Source organism: Phaethon lepturus, unplaced genomic scaffold, assembly GCF_000687285.1.
Source record: "Phaethon lepturus isolate BGI_N335 unplaced genomic scaffold, ASM68728v1 scaffold4487, whole genome shotgun sequence".
Classification (NCBI taxonomy): Eukaryota; Metazoa; Chordata; class Aves; order Phaethontiformes; family Phaethontidae; genus Phaethon; species Phaethon lepturus.
Genome location: NW_010552365.1, coordinates 28,622 through 42,054, shown reverse-complemented (window position 1 = coordinate 42,054; position 13,433 = coordinate 28,622). Strand labels below are relative to the sequence as shown.

The following is a 13,433-nucleotide window of genomic DNA, read 5'->3' as shown; positions in this document are numbered from 1 at the left end:
TCTTCTGAAGGGAAGGAAGCCCCCATCCAGGGGAACTCCATGGAGCAGATGCATGTTAGGATGCATCTCAGGTAGCTTGACAAAAAACTTTCTGGAACACACGATGGTAGAACAGATGTCCAGTGCTGCATTTTTCTACCAAAAACAAGCATGATTCAAATGATTAAGCTGAAATTAAAAAAAAATACTGTTTCTGTGGAGAGCGCGATGGAAGACAGCAAGCAGAATGCAAATTTACACACAGGCACAGAACATAATACATTCACAAGAGAAAGGAAGTAAAAAGAATTTAATTCTGTCTTCATTTCAGAAATAAGTATCGCCTACACTAGCCTAACATTATCCAAGTCATCTCAATGTCAAATACAAGAAGAAAACCTCCTCTAGTAAATTAAATAATATACTGTTAACATTTAACTGCTCTGCCTGCATCACATAACATAATCCAATTTAATACTATTCCAGTTAAAAAATAAAGCCTCGATACTGAAAATGTTTACTCCACATAAAATATCTTTATTAGCATGAGTCCTTCCACTACTTTATATACAGTACTTGCAAAAACATCCTCTCTGTGTGATTTTGCAGGATCAAACCTTTATTTTGGCATCTTTTCCTGGTTGAAGAAAAAAGGCAGTATCAGCCTACACTGAAATTAAATTAAGGAAATCACCAAATTATACTAATGTTAGAAAAAATGTAAGTTACAGAAGCAATTTTAAACTAATTTTAATGTTGCTTGGGGTTTTATTTTAATAGCTATCAACATTCAAAAGATGAACTGGTGGATAAAAAACAAATGGGTGGGACTAAAGCTTAAAAGTGTAATGCTATCTCCTTTCTGAATAATTAAGTCTCATATCAGTATAAAAACTACTTTTACCCCAAGAACAAAATCCTTTTAAACTCTTTTGGCTTATGTCCATTACTGCTTAAACTAATTAGCAATGCTATCATCTGACAAATTTTATTTTAAACTTTCAACAACAACAACAACAGCTCAGTGAGAAGTATTAGCAGGTGGTTGGAAAAGAGGATTATAACTGCATTAAATTAACTCAGTTTTGGCATATACACATTTTGGTAGCTGTAGTGTTAAACACCAGTGATTATACCCATGGCTACAGTAGATACACTGTCACCTGAGGAGGAATTTAAAAGGACAGAAAATTTTCATTTAACTTACAGGTTTGTAAGAGTATAACTGATTCCAGAATTTGGCTTCCACATTAGTGACATGAAAGGAGAGCATTTTCAATTATTTAGAAAGGTAACATTTAGTAACACAACTTTTAACTTGTTTAGGAAAGCAACACAGTCTAATGAAACATCCCTATAATAAAAATTATGTTAGCATGAGACAATGCAGATACCATAACTGAAATTATGATAATCTAAGTTTTGCAATGCATTTATCAATGATGAGTAAGTTTTAAACATGGACTTCTGAAAACGTTAAAAATGGGAATAATAATTATAGTTCTACTATGTTAATGCTTGTACTAAAACAGCCACTTTCTATGTGTTGAACCGAAACAGAAAGGAAAAACAACTGAGCTTCAACACTACAAAGCTATTAAGGATCCCTCACCTTAGAGCAGGCTTTTTCAGTTTGCATGCATTGAGAAGATTCACAGACCTGCTTAATCCAGATTGAGAGGTGCGTTAACAAAGCAGAATAAAAAGTGAATGCAACAATAAAATGTGGAAACAAGACATTTAAAGCAAATTTACATTAAGAGACATAATTGCATGCTTTCAAGATATGAAGTCACATGCAAGAGTAAACAACACAGTGCTTATTGACTCAGTTAGATGTTTGATCATTTCAAACCATACATTTAAGAACACCAATGTATCTTTGAATGACAAAAATCTCAGCAATATTCCAATACACTGACCATTTCTAAAGCGAATTAAAAAAAAAGAAAAAAGAAAGAAAATCAAAGAGGCTATCTGAAGAAACAAGACAGATGATCCAGCTAGAAGACAAAGACTGTTAAAAAAGCAACCATAAAGACAAGAAAATAAATCCTCATATATACATACATATACCATTGCATAGCATGAATGTTTCAGATGGTTGCATTACTGAATTGTGGTGAACAAACCTGGCCAAAATTAAAATACAAATATATTTAATTACCAAAAGGGAGGGGGGGGAGGGAAGAATAAAAGTTTTTCAATGAAATAAATTTAAAAATAGCGCATAATGCTTTCACAGTAACTGATGATATTAATAATATTTTGAAACCTGTCTAGCACTCTTTCTGACCCTCATTTAAATCAATTAGAATAAATGCAAGAATAATATATGACTTTAATTTCATTATGCCTTTGAGCAAAATGCACTAATAACTTTCATTGTTAGAGGTATAGTGAAGCGGCATAATAGTTTTGCCCCTTCAAGTTCAATGGAGAGGGATTTCTTTTTTAATTTATATTCAGTTTATTTTAAAACATTTTCTTTGAGAGTGAAGTGTTAAATATGAAGGTTCGATACAGAGTTTGTATGTGCGCCAGTTACAAACCATCGCTGCCCCAGAACAGAACGCAGAACATTAATTCCAGGCGACTGAACAATTTCCTAGGGGCCATGTGTTTAGACTTTAGAAGAACAGGAATTTATCATATTAAAGTATTTTATTCTCCCTTACAAACAAAGCTCTTTATGTTTTCTTTGTTCCAGCTTCTTCCTTTTGATCTCCATTGTCAGAGTTTTGCACCATTGTAATACTTTGCAATCTGCTGGGGGAGAAAGAATGACTGATTGTCTCCTTTTGAAAAGCAAAGTATGTGCTAGCCTGCAGCCTGCAGCAGCATCCCTACTGGGAAAGGTACTGCCTGCATTCTCCTCCCTTAATCCCCCCCCCACTTTTCCCCTCCTCAACTCTTGGAAACAAAGCTAGATGAGTCACAAAACCCTAGATTTTAATGGGGAACACAAAACATTTACTACTGTGCGCTGGCCAAATTCCAAAGACAAATTTAGTGTTAAGCAGGGAAATTCAAGCCACATTACATCTGAAAGGAAGAGTGCAGGGGGGATGGAAAGTTCTGCTCACGATACACTAAATTCATCTTACTCTGAATGAAAGCTGCAAATAATTATTCTAAGCACAAAGTTCAGCATAAAAATATGTCATTCAAAAAGCTGGTACTCAAAATAGCTTAATACACTTCTACAGCATAAAAGTAGTGAATATATTAAATTTAAAAATCAACCCCCCTGAGCAAAGGCTTTTTGCAAAGACGACTTTGAAGCATTTTCCATAGGCAGACAATTCTTGATTATCTGTGTCAGGTGATTATCCGGAGCATCGCAAAAAATCACTTCAGCTCTGCGTTAGCTGGCTTGCAGCTGGAAGCCGCCCAGCTGTGCTTGCACAGCAGCCCATCACCTGAGCGCGGCACAGCGCCTGTTGGTGCTGGGCCACCATTTTTGGTCCCAGCATCACCAGGCTTTCTATCTTGCATTGTGTTATTACCATATACTTTTATAATCTGACTGACCTACGCTTTGTATTTGTGCTTTTGCTCTACTCTTTCCTTAACTTGGATAATTGGGTGTTTTCTATACGAGATCTGCATGCTGAAGGGGGGTTTGGTGCCCTCAATTCTAATTGAAGTCAGAGTCAGTTGAGGTTACTCAACACTCTGCAAGATCTGTATCTAATTACCACATTAGGCCCTATAACAACTTACTGATACCCAGAGATACACGTTTTACATATGGAAAACCAATATGCACAGAGGTTAAATGATTTGCATAAGGTCATTGAGAGAATATGTGGCAGAACTCAAACAAAAGCCTGCTAGTTCCACCCTTTCAGCCTTGAGCCTTTTTTATTACCTCCAGTTTTATATTCCTGCCAGAAGAAGTAATTTCCATTTCAAATATTAAATGGGAAATCATAAAATGCAGTGGACTCTGAACCACATCTCCTGGGTAATCCAGCAAGGTGGATAAGCCGTATACCAACCTGTGGGTTCAAATGAGTTAACGAACATATTCAAATAAAGCTATTGTATGAAATGAGATTGTGTCTGCAGACATATCGATAAGTACATCTGTTTCTAAGCAGTGGAATGTATGGACGCACACTTGGTCTCCATGGTGATTATTTGCATGTATTTATATAAATATGCACAACATACTGTTTCAAGGGACAGACTGATGCAATTTCAGTTGGCTATCATCCACCTCCTAACCTAAATTGTGAAAGTAGCAGAGAATGGAAGAATCAGAAGTTATTTATTTTTTATCCACCTTTTCATAACTGTGTTCAGTAAAACACCTGGGAGGGACTTGATTAACCTGGATGTTTGTCTCTTTTGAAGATAAGGTCATAGGTAAGGAAAAAAATTGAAGATTATGTTTTTCTAGTATAGTAATCCTAGCAGGTATTTGTAATTCACAACAGCAGACCAAAGGTTTAAAAGACTCAGAAAAAATACTTTTTCTTTCCTTTTTTTTTTTTTTAACTTTTCTTTCACTTTTCAAATTTTACTTTTTCATATCTTGAAAAAAAATTCAGACGTCTTGGTTCTGCACATGTATTGTATAGTAAAAGTATTAAAAGTATCCAAGCTGAAATTAACACTTAATTCTATTTAGAGTTGTCATGCCAAATTGCCATATTTTGGACTAAAGAATATCTACACTACAAAGTAGTAGCAGTTTTAGAATCAGTTTATATGAAAAGAGCACTATAAAATGATGACAAAAATCATAACTAAAAAAATTAAGAAACACATTGAACACTCAGTTCAACACTGAGTGAAGCTTAACGCAAATAAACAAGTTCCACCTCTTGAAAGCAAGCAAGCTGTTTGATCCTGCTGCTATATTTCCATTACTGTTTTGTGCATACACATATAGAATTCCTGAATGTAAAAGGGTCCATTACAGATATGAAGTATGAATGAATTCGTATTAATGAGTTCATAATGAATTCATCTACTTGGCTATCTGCAACTAGGCTACTTAGCACACTTAATATATCATCCTTAAATATTGATTATTTGGAGCATGATTTACTATAAAAACATGAAATCTCAGCAGTTATTTTAAGATTCATTATCAAAGGTACTAAAAGTAGAGACTAATTTACCGAAAACATTTTGTACAGTAATTCATTGGTGAGGTCCTTACCATTCCACACACTTCATGTTGAAGTATATTTATAGGCAATGCATAGAAATATACTTCAATTTAATAAAAAATAAAATTTGCATATTAAATACAAACAATAGAGAATTTTAGAGGATTTGAAGGGAATAGGAATTCCACAGCACATGGACTTAAAACTGCTTTTTTCAGGACGTGGAATAACCCTGCTCTCCTCAGCCCTTATTAGTAAGTGTCCATCTATTTCAGCATAACTGCCCATGTGTATTTTTTCTTTTCCAAAACTGAACATACGTTTCCATACTGCATATTTAATGCACCTTCAGTCTAGCCTCTTCAGCAAAGAGAAGGGATAAAGCATAATAAAAGGACATTAAATCCTCATCCTGTGGAAGACTCATACAGGAATCAAGACAGTCCAAAAATGCTCCCAAAGAATGCTCCCTAAGGACTTTCCCACCAGCACACAAGGCATCCAGACTGCAGGTGAGTCAAGGTGGAAGGGCTGCAGGGTGTCACTTACCTACAGGGATCCTGAGCTAGGATAATGCCTACAGGCTGCAGGCAATACCTGACGGACCACCTAAATTACACAAAGGACACTCAGAATAGAGAAAGCAGGAGCATGACCTTGACCTGCACTTCATCCACCCTACTCTGGGGCAGAAAGTCCTACGCTGAACCTTGGAGATGGAGTGTAGAGACTCAGGAATCACACCCTCTGTACACAAGTGAAGTGTGCCAATGCTTGTGCTCTCTCATGTGTTTTATAATTACTACTTGAATCTTCATTAGTGAGAATGAAATTACAAGAATTAAGAAAAAAATTGTAAAGAAAAACTTTCTTTAAAAATTCAGTATATACAAAATAGTACTCCTTTTTAAACACTAACACATTTTTAAAAGGCAGGTTCTTTCACTGTAAAATTCTGCTAACATAATTCTGATAATGGACCAGTTTATACAGTATTTGCCTTCCTCCTCTTATCTTAAGGGCTGATTCAGGCAAACCTGCCAAAGCCTGCAGCTGCAGTGAGCTCCAGTTCATAGGAGCTCGTAGGAGTTCATTTGTGCAACACAAACACACACGGTATTTTCCAATTTTAATTGTGCACTATGTACGGCAGAGCTTCTCTCTTCTCTACAATAACAAAACCAGGAGTTTCCTGGAAAATCAGTCCCCTTCAACACAGTAACAAAGAGAGGCATATCCTTAGTCACCATCTCCCCTTGAAGGAAAAATTCTCTTTACAAAAGAGGCCTCAGATCTTAGCAGGTTAATGCTCTAACCTCCACAACTTGCCCTGCTCAGAGTTGACAGCATCATCATTACAAAAAGCTGAGGAGGACACACAGCAAAAGAAATGTTTAAAAAAAAAAACAAACCACAACAAAACCCCCACACTATTATCTTTTACAGGCAAACCATACAGCAGATTAGCACCACAACTGTCACGGGTAACTTGAACTTGTTGCACCCCATCCATTGCGTTCCTTATAACCTAGATGTATAAAACACATAGCTCACTTAAAAAAAACTACACACACAAAGCAAATTGAGATACAGCAGTAATTTTTAAAAGGACTTAAATACATGCTAATGGTAGGATATCTAAAGATGGATGTTTTCATTTGCATAAATACGTGCTAGGCATAGAATTCTCCTCCTCCCTGCACGCTTCTAACATTGCACATGCAGTTTCTGTAATTTTTAGTGAGAGAAAACCACCAAAGGTAACTGACCAATTTGTAATGATAGCAGTTTCTTTACAGATTATGTATTTTCTACTAGCTACTAAAAGAATTCCTGCACTATTTTTCATGTCATGTTGTGCAAGAGCCCAATAGAAATGCTTTATTATCCATATGCTAGACTGCAGTAGCAAGAAAATAACACAAACCAGTAGACTAAGCATTGTGCATTCTTTCAATATTTATGGTAATAACCTTAATTCTAATCAGACCAAGTAAGTTTAAAGCCTCTTAGAATGAAATCCATCTCTCCCTTTCTTTCTGAACTAAATATTTAGACTGCTGCTTTGCAAGTAAGAAAAACCTACATCTCTGGAAGCTTAAAAGAGGAGGTATACTATGTTTTCAATTTTACAATTGCAAGGTTTCTGACAGATGTGTACCTTTTTGCTGCTGGTGATACAGTCTCCTTTCTGGTTCCTGATGGGGAAGGTAAAGAGCCACTTGGTTTCTTTGGTAACACAGTTCCATTATTAACAGTAGTCCTTAAAGGCAGGGTTTGTACCAGCGGTCTTGCTGTAAAACAAGCAGAAGATGGGACAGTTGTTTTCATTTTATTTTCTTCTTTTTCCACAGCAAACAACATTAGAGTATTTAAAAGTATCTGTGTAGTATGCCATTTTTATTTCACTATTGACAATTTCACTATAGATGAGGGATTTAACAAGGAGGAATTTTTTTTCCCCATTTATAATCCTATCAAGGAAATCGCCTGCATATGGCTTAAGCACACAATTCTATTACCTGCCTCACATGTAAAACCCTGTCCTAGTTCAAGAAGGTTACTGGTAAGTGCAAAGCTAGTCATTGCCACCCAAACCAATCCTGCTCTCTTGAAAGAGCATCTCTCTGTTGCCCACCAGGATAGCATTCAGAGGAGTGCTAGAAATGAAGACAGGTTGCCATCCCAGAAACTCCTATTCTTTACCCCTCAACATTCTTGCACGTTTTCCACAAGCAAACGATCTCTTAAGAAATCATTATTTCCCCCAAAAGGTCCATTCTTTTAAAAGAATGTGGGTCTATGTTTAATAAAAAGGAATTTTACCCTTCAGTTAGAAAAAGCGATTGAAATCAGAAAAACAGTGGACTTAATGAGCTGACATTATCTACCTACGTTCTTCTGATCAAACATTGGCTCAAAAAGTGATATACATGTCATACCTTTATATAAGGTATATATATTTATATAACATATATATATTATGTATACCATACATATTAATACTAGAATAACAGAAAAGTTCCATTCAAGTAAGTTAGAAATCAGTTGCAAAAACAAGCAGTGGTTAAAACTGCAAGCAATGAGTACAAACATGAAAACTACAGTGGACCATGCCCTGAAACACAGACACAAACACAGCTAGTGCTCTCCCTACAGCAGGGGAGAACGCTGTGTCCATCACTTGAAATTTGACAGAACTTTGTATCACAAGCCGGCTTTCTAAAGATGCCAAAAGTCTCTGGATTCAGAGAAACAACACCCGAGAGAAGGCAGCCGTCACAAGGCATTTAAGGAACACAAGATAAAATTTCACTGAACTTGGAGAACATGGCAGAAAGAAAGCCTAAGAAATGTTCTTTGAAAAAAGACTGAGGAGGATAAATAATCTAAAAAGCAAAAATTAAAAAAATCTAAAAATTAATGACTGCATACAATACTAGGTTATATTATGATAACATCTTATTGTAGCACTGACAGCAAGCATTTATTGCCTTGTTCACCTGAAGTTTTCATATATTGAAAAACAGATGATAAATGTGAAAGCCTGTGCCTCAAGAGGATTAGATCAGTAAATATGGTCTACTCAGGAACACAAGTTCCAAGAGAAACTTGGTCTTGAAACTTTGTTAAAATATATACTTGCTTGTCATGTATTCATCATTTATTTGTTCAAGAGGGGAGAAAATTAGAAAACAACCCATAAGGAAATACTGACGGAATGAGGCTCTTTGGGTTTAGAAGACTTCGAAAGATGACATGAAAACAACTCAAACAAAAAAAAGAAAAAAATCTTCTCCATGCTCACTGGGGATCCCAGAGCCTGTAACCGCAGAAGACTGATAGGATGAGACGGTATTGTTTTTACCAAGGATAGGAAGAGCAAGGGCTCTCTGATTTTATGGTGCCTTCCAGCCCTGGCTTCTATGATCTATTTTAAGAGCTAATGCTGTCTTTAGAGCTTATACAAAACACCTAAATCCTACTGTACTTTGGCTCCTCATGCTTCTATTTTTTTAATCTGTTTTTTTTTTTAATTAAGGGATTCAGATATCATGATCCTATTTATTTCTACAGTATTCAGTCTTCCAAATTCAATTCCTTCCACAGTTGCATGCTGGATATTTTACTGCTTGTTTCCTAAGTGCTGCAATGCCGTAATTAATTTGTATGTATAAAACTGATTCTATTGCATATTACAGAAGCACAGATAGCTACACTTGAGCACCTGTAGGCTTGTTTCCTAACCAGATTTCTGTAGCTCACAAAACTTTAATGAGGTTTTGAGGTCACGCATTAGAACAACAATTAAAGTTAAATAAACAAATTAATAAAATTTTTTCCGTCTTTATAGTCATATAAAAAACGCCTACTAAAAAGTAGCTGGAGTGAACTAGCTGGAGTCTATTCACTCTCCTAACCTTATGAAACCGCAACTATCAGCAGCCAGGAATAAACCCTACAACCTTGAACAGAGGGTTTGCTTCAAATCCAGCACCAACCCAGAACCCACACTTCTGGAGCTGGAGATTTAAAGATCTAGCCCCATGATCAGCTTGCGTAGGAAGCAACAGCACAAAATGCTTACACAGCACACAGAAAAACTATACATTATTCAATTAATCCATTATTTAGTCTGGAGCGACTTTATTTACAGCAGCTAGTTCACACCAGTGGTAAGTGATGTAAGAGTCAAAACAACCTCAAACATGTCACTGCTGTTAGAAGTCAAACACATTGGTATTACTGCTCTGTCAGTAACATTTATTGTGGCAGTTCTGTTGCTTCAAGGTCTTACCTGTGGTGGCAGGACTGACATGTTTATCAGCCTCAGCAGCAGCTTTTTTAATCATACTCTGATCTATGGATTAATAGGGCTGTTAAGTTTACAAACAAACCAATAATCGCAAAAGGAAAGAACAACAAACACAAGTAAAACAAAGGCAGGAAGCCATACTGAACTCCACCAAGTAGTTGAATTAAATAAGGAAAGGGGGGTGGGAGGAACTCAAACAAAATACCAGAACACCATTAAGTGAAGGAGCTCCACAAATGGACAAGATAAACAGCTCGCTTTCCATGAGGTACACTGCTTTTAAGCTGCCTACCTGGAGTCTAGAACAAGACGACACACAAAGACTGAAAACAAGCTCAAGCTTTTTTCCATTACAGGTTTGAAAGCCTGAAACTTGAAATCTTGAAACCAATTTTAAATCTGAAGTACTCAGAAAATGTCATCTTCTGTCCCATGAAGCTTCTTGTTCCAGACTTTAAGCAGTACACTGGGGATCCTGTTTTCCTAAGGCACGAACCTCCCCCCGGCACACACGTGCTTTTAGTCCCGCTACTTCAGCTATAGATCAAATGAAAGCGGCAGCATACAGCTTCAAACCCCAGTCTGCATGGATGAGATTTTTGTGACACTTTGTGAGCTCAAATTCCTTCTTACAATTCTAAACGCGGAATTTGTCATTAAATGATCAACAGAAAGAAAATGCATTAAGTCCCACGCAGCCCAAGTGGCAAAACCCAAGAAGCCATCACTCCAGTTCCACCCATGTGGAAGGCAAACCCCTCTCCTAACAGTCTCCATTACGAGCCCCATAATGCTCTTCCAGCACTGAAATTCAACTTAGTCTTATGCTAAGTAATTGCATGCAATTGTTATCAACTAGTTGTTCCTACTACAGCAAAAACAGGCCATCACGTGAAACGTACCGTATTTTACAAAACAGCTGGAAGAAACAAATGATCAGGATAGTTCAGATTTGGTTTTACGTTGCAGAGTACATTTAATAAGGCTGACCATACACTAATGATACAACTGATATATAGTAAAATTAAAAGTGCTTTACATAAATCGTTACAGCAGCAATTATTTCCAGAAATTAGTGGGATTTAGTTGGCAATTATCAGGACTCACTTCAGTAATATGTAATAGATGAGCAATGGGCTTTGTAGTCCTCCATTTGCATTATCACAGTAAAACTTCTTACACTGTCATTTCACATACACATTAAGAAGTATCCATGTCATACACACATTTAATAAAAAAATAAAAAAACCCACCACACAACAGCCATAGAAGGCAGAAGGATAGGCTTACAGCAGCTTGTCTTCAATGTACATTGAACTATGCCTTTAACGATCTGCCATGACCAAGAAAGCATCTCCTGATTTAGAGTTCAACTGTGCTCACAGAATCCATGAAAATCTGGTCTGTATTTTGCTAAGTAAAGCCAGCAGGCAAGAAGAACTGATTTGGTTACAACTCAGTAATAATTACTAAACTCTATTTCCTCCACACATCAGATAATATCTATTTTACAGGCAACATAAAGCCTCCTAATCCCTTGTACAATCAGATTTGGTGGAACATTTTATTACAGTGGAGGCTATCCTTAGTAACATTTAACTTAACTGACACTTTTTTTTTTTTGCAATCAAACAGACAAAGACAAAATGAGAAGAACAACAGAAAAAGAAGAGAACAGGAAAACAAGATCACAGACAATTACTGCATATTCTGTCCAACAACTAGCATGATACCCGACCAACTGATCTGGCTCTCTTACTCTCTCTCTTTCTCCTTTCCTTGTCTCCAGACACAAAACATTATAACAAACACAACTTCTCTTTTCAGCAGATTTAGTAGTTCCTTACCTAGTCTGTTAAAATCAATGCCTAAAATTAAGTATCTGTCACAAAGTCACAAATATATAACCAAGATGAAAGGAGTCCTAATTTCCAGCTGAGAAAATTATGAATCCATAATCACATATCATACTTCTCATGTGAATTCCATTTTTAATTTATATTAATACATATCAGGACATCAAAAGAAACAAGTTTTTAATTTAGACAACAGAGAGTATGCGAAGTCAGCCATACTTTCTTTCCACATCTAGGTTGCCACCACTCTCACTCTTAGGACTACCCAAAAATACCTCATGCATTTCGGCTAAGCTGCAGACAGGCAGTCTCCCAGGCTTTTGCAGCCTCACAGGCTACAGCAAATCAGACCGGTTGGGTTCTAATAAATCTTTACTACTGCGAAGCACTGGATGTTCAACTCCAGCTTTTCCGACCTGTGTCCAGACTGACCCGCTCCTGCGGAGCAGGAACCGCCTGGGTGCAGCACGGCGTATTGCCGGGTGGCAGCGTCTGCCACACCTGCCACCTCGCCGGCTCTGGATCTGCAGCGCTGGAACAGGGTCAGGTACCAAGCACAGCTCTACTTTCCCTTCATACCTGAGCAGCTGGTGTTGCGCCATCTCCTCGGTCATGTCAACTCTGTTCTAGCTCAAAGCTCTGTCCTCAGCTATGTCTGCACCATCCAAAGACACTTATGACATTTTTAATTAAATTAAAACTATATTTTACTTTTTTTTTTTTAATTAAAAACCCCCCAACTATTACGAGTTTCACCCGCAGATGTTGATGCACTGCCTAAAGAGTTTATAAATGGATTCATCTTGATCAAAAGTCAGAAAGTGGTAGCCACGCTTAAATGTAGATAGTGGATTAAGCACTAAGAATACACAAATGCTTCACTGGTTCATGGGAACTGCAGAAGTCTCACAGATTTAACCACTTGGATTTTTGTGCATTCTTTTTAACAGGTTAAATTGCAGATATATTTTATTTTGAGTTGTTGATTTTTAGTATTTCAAAGACCTAAAGAATAACCTATCTTAATACATATAAAACACTCATTTGAATTGAACTACCTATTTTACATATATCTGAAATGCAAACCTTTGGTAGGTCCTTTCTTGTTCTGCATGGCCTGCTGTTCCTCTGTAATATTCAAGCGTCGAACCACATCAGCAAGGGCAGATTTGAGCAGCTGGATGTCATCTTCCTGCATCTGGACACGTTGCTCCAGAGAGGCAATGCGATCTGTTACCTCCATACTGCTTGCAGCAGAGGCACTGTCATCTAAGTAAAAGAGCAGAAAAAGATGCATTATCAGCAATGTATAACCATCAAGGAACACCACCTATAACTGGCTGCAGGTAAAACCAAGCTTTTTCCTTACACCTGATGACGTGTTGAAGAAGAAAGTTATTAAGTGACTAAAACAGAGAGATGGAAATAAAAAAAAATAAGTAAGATGAGTACCTAAGTAAAATGTGATAATGAGGTTGGCTTCAGGGCTACTTAATGTTAATTGCACCCCACTATTAATTATCTACATGTCTGAACCCGAGTGATCAACCATCACCCTTCACTGTTCTGCTCAACACAACATTCTGGCACCGGCAGGCATTCAGGTACAGCGCTATACTTTCTGATATGCTACACACCCTTCCAGATTTTTCCTTC

The 13,433-nt window shown here is 37.0% G+C and overlaps 1 protein-coding gene across 1 annotated transcript in view; it reads right to left on the bottom strand.

The window, feature by feature from the left end:
* LOC104623947 (echinoderm microtubule-associated protein-like 1) overlaps nt 1–13,020 on the bottom strand; it is a gene marked incomplete at its 3' end in the record, with an annotated part of 38,505 nt that extends 25,485 nt beyond the window's left edge. The window contains exons 1-4 of the mRNA XM_010291179.1: nt 12,864–13,020; nt 9,904–9,966; nt 7,267–7,399; nt 1,592–1,639 (exon numbers count right to left, since the gene is read on the bottom strand). Coding sequence (XP_010289481.1) covers nt 1,592–1,639; nt 7,267–7,399; nt 9,904–9,966; nt 12,864–13,020 — 401 coding nt within the window. The remainder of the gene's footprint in view (nt 1–1,591; nt 1,640–7,266; nt 7,400–9,903; nt 9,967–12,863) is intronic.
* Between the last annotated feature and the right edge of the window lie 413 nt (nt 13,021–13,433).